A 5763-nucleotide genomic window follows, 5' to 3' on the forward strand; every position below is an offset into this window, starting at 1 on the left:
TACGACACCTCCTCCCTCGCGCGCTCTCTCTCTCTCTCGGTTTCTTGCTTTCCAGCGTGCACGGAGCAAAGCCTGCAGACGTTTGCTGTAAGCGAAATGGCGTCCAAGGCCTTGCGCCGCGCCGTCGTCGTCGCTGTGCTCGCCGCGTCCTCCCTCGCGGGGGTCGCCATGGCCGCCGACGAGCCCGCGCCGAGCCCCACGTCCGGTGCCGCCGCCGTCTCCTCCTCGCTCGCCGCCGCCCTCCTCTGTCCCGCCGTGGCGCTCCTCTTCGGCGGCCTGCGCCGCTGAGTTCGAGGCCACCGCGTGCGCGTGGTGTTGCTGTTCTTGCATGATCGACTGCCTCATGTGCCCTTTTCCCTCCCCCATTCCTACATGTGTTTAGGAGCTCTGTTATTGTACAAGTTTGATGCGTTTTCTACATTCTTGTGCGGACCATCTTCTGTAATGATTCAGATATTTCATATCAGCATTTGCTGTGTTAGTGGCTTGGTCAGATATGGTGTCTCCAGTGGCATTTAGCCCCTGCAGTTTCACTTGTTTCGTTTCATTCGATTCCGTGCAATCTTCCAAACTGTGGATGTGCTGAGTTTGACCACAAGCAGCTTTACAGCCCACGTACTGAGCAGCAGATCAGTCAGGCTACATGACTACATCTGAATGCCGAATTGAATCCCAGCACCCCAATGCGTGGCAAGTACTCGACGATGGCAGGCGCCGCCTGCGACTTGGGCCTTGTTGAGCTCATCGAGCTGCCTTGGGTGCGCCGTGCGCGCGACCGAGAGGCCTATACGCTGCCGGCGCCGTGGCCGCTCCGAGGTCGCGACAGGCCGCGCAGTACAGACTAGAGGGCTACAGCTCGTCGTGGGAGTCCTCGGGGCCGCTGGACGCCGCGCGGCGCCGCAGGTACCCCGTGGCGAGGTTGGCGTGCATCGCGGCGCCGTAGGGGAGCGCGTCGTCGTCGATGAGGAAGTGCGGCGAGTGCGCGGCGTGCACGGACCCGACCTCCTCGTTCCCTATCCCGACGAAGTAGAAGTGGGACGCGGGCACGGCCTCGGAGAAGGCGGCGAAGTCCTCGCTCCCCATGCACGGCTCCATGGCGCCGCGGACGTTGCCCGCGCCCACCGTCTCCGCGGCGACGGCCTCGAAGTGCGCGTGCAGCGACGGGGTGTTTACGGTCGGGGGGAGCAGCGGGCTGCCCCCCACGCCGAAGTCCACGGACGCCGCGCACCGGTGCACCGCGGCCTGCGCCACGACCACCTCCTCGATCCGCCGCTTCAGCCGCGTGAACCCCTCGGCGGAGAAGCACCGGAACGTGCCGCCGATGGTGACGGAGTCCGGGATCACGTTGAACGCGCCGCCGCCGCGGAACCTCGTCACGGTCACCACCTGCGAGTCCAGCGGGTCGGCCTCCCGCGAGACGAGGCTCTGCAGGCTTAGGACGACGCTGGAGGCGGCCACGACGGGGTCGACGGAGCTGTGGGGGATCGCGGCGTGCCCGCCCACCCCGGTGATCACCGCCTCGAAGAACCCGCACCCGGCCAGCAGCGGGCCGGCCCTGGAGCCCACCACGCCGGTGGGGAGCATCACGGTGACGTGGAACCCGAAGATGGCCTCGACGTTGTCCACGGCGCCGGCCTCCACCATCTTCTTGGCGCCAATGCCCACCTCCTCTCCTGGCTGGAAGAGGAGGACCACCGTGCCCTGCACAAAAAATTAGAGCACTGGCTATTATTATCGCCTTCTCTTGCACACTGTGAACTCCAGTCCGAAGATTCTTGCAAGATTCTTGCAACTATCCGTAGGAAAATTCTCAACGACAACAACGACAGAACTAAATGAAAGGAGCAACAGATCTTCTGACTTTAAAAAGGCGAGAGGAACTTGAACTCTGCCTTCAACTATAAACCACGTGCTCTATCAGTAACACTTCTTCTTCGCGTCCATTATTACATGTTGCGAAGCCTAGTTTTCAATAGAAAAAGAAAGGACTCTTCTTCAGTCCAAGAGCTAGTTGAACAGTGCCCCATCAGAAGAGACAGTTCTATCAAATCGGAGTCAATTAGGCGTGTACTATATGAAAACGTCTAGCATTCAAGGAAAAACAATCATAAATACATGACGAACACCCACTTGCTCGACCAGATCACGACATCTCCGGAATAGTTCGAAATCCGCAAGAAAACAAAAGCCTCGCTACGGTTTGATCCATGGACTGCCAAACATGTACGTCTTCGTTGAGAAAGAATGTAATGGACAACATGGGACACAGGCCAGTATTGTAGAGAAAGACGTCTGGCGTTGTCTCGTGGAAAATATCTTTAGGCTAATTCCAAAACTCATGGTGTCTATAGGTAGTGTTAATCTTGCCAAAATCACTCCAACCTATGATTTCTTCATGTGAGACCGTAATAAATTTTCTCTCATTTCTCTTATTCTTCGTTGGAGATCGCGTCAACATCATATCTTGCATGAAACTTGGTTTCTCCATATTTTTATCTCTCTCCTCGTTAACTCTCTTCCCACATGACACTATATTTAATGCTATGGAAACCAGCTGAGGTGGGAGGTTGGAACTGGCCTTAGTTTCTTGTTACAATACTGACGTGCACCTTTTTTCAGATAATAAATCAGACCAGGCATAACACGCGTGTGCTCACTCCAATAGCTTGTCCATTATATTCCATTTTCTTTCGTCCCATCAACTGCCAGTATATTAACTAAAAACGACTGTTTCCAAGCAATAAAGTCTAAGCAGTGACGAGACAAAACCAAATCCCAGCGCCAAATTACCACATTTTCTAAAAAAAATAAAACAAAAGGAGGACACCACAAAGAAAGATGTTGAGGGGAATTATGTTGGCAATTGGCAGGTTCAACTCGATAGCTTAATTTGAGGAGGAGCATGGACATCTGAAGCATCAAGGGCGAAAATGACTTGGCACCAAACTGTTTCCTGAATGAAATAAATAATTGCGCGGACTATATGCAACCGCGCAACGTGACAGTTCAAGAAATTTCAAATCAGGCGACTCGAAATCCAGCAACCTGTTAGATGGTGACGCGCGCACAGTTTACTCGTCTACTCGACGACAAATGAGAAACAAATATTATATGATGCCGTTGGGAGGATAAGCCGGCTGAAAAGTTGAAACGGCTGATTTGTTGTGAGAAAAAAATACTGCTCGGTGGCTGATAAGCTGAAGCGAACAGGCTGAAGAGCGGGAGACGACAGTGAACCTGCAGCTCGTGGCGGCGCTCATGGAGGATCTTGGCGGCGCCGAGCAGCATTGCGGTGTGCGCATCGTGGCCGCAGGCGTGCATCTTCCTCGCCTCCTTGCTCTTGTGCTCCCACTCCACCTCCTCCTGGTCCACAGAAATCGAAAACAGGTTTAGTTTAGAGGCCATGGGGGTTAAAGTTTGATTTTGATTAGGGGAACGCAATGCAAGTAGTGTATGGTGTGCAGCTTTGGAGCAAAAAGAGAGTTGATGAGTCAACTTGCTGAGGTTAACACTGCATGTGTCCGGATACAGGCCTGCTTCCTGTTTGGATAAACCTTACCGGTTGTCCGGTTGTACTTCGCTTCCCCCAAAGTGTATATTCAAAGATCAAGATGATGTTAGCTTGCTTGACTTTGCACTTTACACCACGAAAAGACACTTCGGCCGTAGGCATGGCTTTTGCATAGCTCGATTTCTAGCGGCATTTCTTCCTTTTCTATTCCTCCTTTCGAGATGAAACCTAGTGGTATTCTAGTAGGCTTTTCCAGCAGCTCGAACGGCACTGCACATCACAGATATCGTCCTCCCTAGGCGCCTGAAGCTATCGTCCAATTTGCAGCGGGAAGTCATGGGATGAAACCTGGGCGCGCTGTTCATCTTCGTTTCACTTTCACACCACAAGACTCCTAAATCGATCAAATTCCAAAACGAAGACGAGAAAAACAGTCTGAAGAAAGAAGTTCGAGACCTGGAGCGGGAGCGCGTCCATGTCGGCGCGCAGCGCGACGAACGGCGGTCCCCCGGTGCCGACGGCCGCGACGACGCCCGTGCCGGCGACGGGGTACCTGTACGCGACGCCCATGGCGTGGAGCTCCCTCCGGACCAGCGCGCTCGTCTCGTGCTCCTGGAACGCCAGCTCGGGCCGCTCGTGGATGGCCCGCCTGACGTCGGCCATCCACGCCGCGAACTCCGGGCGCTGCGCCCGCCGCAGCACGTCGCTGCTGCTGCTGCCGGCGCCGCCCGCCGCGGACGCCGCCGAGGCGCCGAGCCACGCGACGGCGGCGGCGACAGCGACGAGAGCGAGCAGGGCGGCGCGTGAGGCCGCGCGCGGTGGCCACGGCCTCGGCCTCGGCGCGGGCGCGGCCATCGGGGGCGGGAGCGGGATGGGACAAAGGCCGCGCGGCACGGTGCGGGGTGGTGCTTGTGGCGCAGGCGGCGCCCGCGCGCTTGTGGTGGGTTTTATACACGCGTCTCCGGCGCCGCGCGCGACGTGTGCGCTGTATGGCCCTGTTTTGCGCTGCCTTTGCCTTCCCTGTCTCAGGAGCCGTGGGATCGCCGGCGCACGTGGCCAACGTGAGAGCACGGCCTCGCTGGATTCAGCTCGAGCACGTGCCCGTAGAGGAACGGCCGTGGCGTGCCGGGGGCATTGCCATTGGTAGAAGTCGTTGCGGCCTGACGAGGGAACCGAGCCTAGCTAGTCACGAACCAGTCGTGCCGTGCACCGGCGCACGACGGAGGTTGTGGCCGATCGGGCGCTATTCGTGGCTGGAGGGGCTGCGACTTGTGTGGCAGGTTTAAGGAAATGCGCCTCCTTTTGACCTCTATGTCACACGGCGTTCGAGTTGAAAAGTTCAGGCTGAACCGGGCAGCAGCTCGCTGCTCGCGTGGGATTATTGGCAGCGTGGCTTCATTCAATTCTGCATGCGATTTATTGACAAAGCTATCGAGACATTCTTGACGTTTTCCTATGTTTTTTTCCTTTTCACGAGGACGTTTTCCTATGTACTAGAGCACTTTAAGCATTCGGTCCGGTAGGTCACTAGGTCGTAGTTGTAGTACATACCAAGTTGGTAATCGCCGAGTGCGTCAAAGCAGCCCGCGAAAAATGCGGCAATCCAACTACTATCAGAGATAAAACACTCATAATATACCCAGATATAGGTAAGCTATAAAAATGAGAGTGTTATGCAACAACCAAATGTCCACCACGTGTCCATGGTGAGGTGTCGGATTAATTAATATTATGACCACGGAACGTTTGATTAGAAGCGAGTTTGAGTTCAATCAGGTGAGGAAAGAGACGGGAAATGCACCTCGTCACTGTCACTCTCATATCAAGACTTCACCAAGCTTCCGACATGGACTTCGCGGGCTGCAATATTCTTGTGCTGTCTTAAATCACCTCAACCTATAGTACCATCAGTTCCACACACGAAACTGTTGGCCAACAAAAACTGGCCGGTATTCATGAAATGCGCATGCGCGACAATACGCTTCACCAGAAATGCAATCCATATGCACTGCACCTTGTGGAAATGCAATCCATATGCACTGCACCTTGTGGTCAAGTAATAAAGACCAAGGGACTATTTGGTTGCCGTGAGGAGTCTAGCCTGGCTCGCACCAGCCAGCTAGGCTCTTCAGAGCCAAGCTCAATGCATGCAGGAGCATAGTGTTTGGTAGCCAGGCTATCCCGAGAACCTGTTTAGTTACTCGTACGAAGACGGGTTGCATAAGATGAAAATATATAAATAATCATCGTAA

General features: G+C 55.0%; 1 protein-coding gene across 1 annotated transcript; it reads right to left on the minus strand.

Annotated features, from left to right (window-relative positions):
- Nucleotides 1-497: 497 nt before the first annotated feature.
- On the minus strand, nucleotides 498-4767 carry LOC117859185 (IAA-amino acid hydrolase ILR1-like 2). Its single transcript, XM_034742385.2, has 3 exons — nucleotides 3968-4767; nucleotides 3238-3363; nucleotides 498-1701 (listed from the first exon to the last, which is right to left on the minus strand). Exons 1-3 carry the CDS (start codon nucleotides 4364-4366, stop codon nucleotides 850-852), a joined length of 1377 nt encoding a protein of 458 aa, XP_034598276.1. The 5' UTR covers nucleotides 4367-4767; the 3' UTR covers nucleotides 498-849.
- Between the last annotated feature and the right edge of the window lie 996 nt (nucleotides 4768-5763).

The sequence above is a fragment of the Setaria viridis genome, chromosome 5 (genome assembly GCF_005286985.2).
Source record: "Setaria viridis chromosome 5, Setaria_viridis_v4.0, whole genome shotgun sequence".
Taxonomy (NCBI): Eukaryota; Viridiplantae; Streptophyta; class Magnoliopsida; order Poales; family Poaceae; genus Setaria; species Setaria viridis.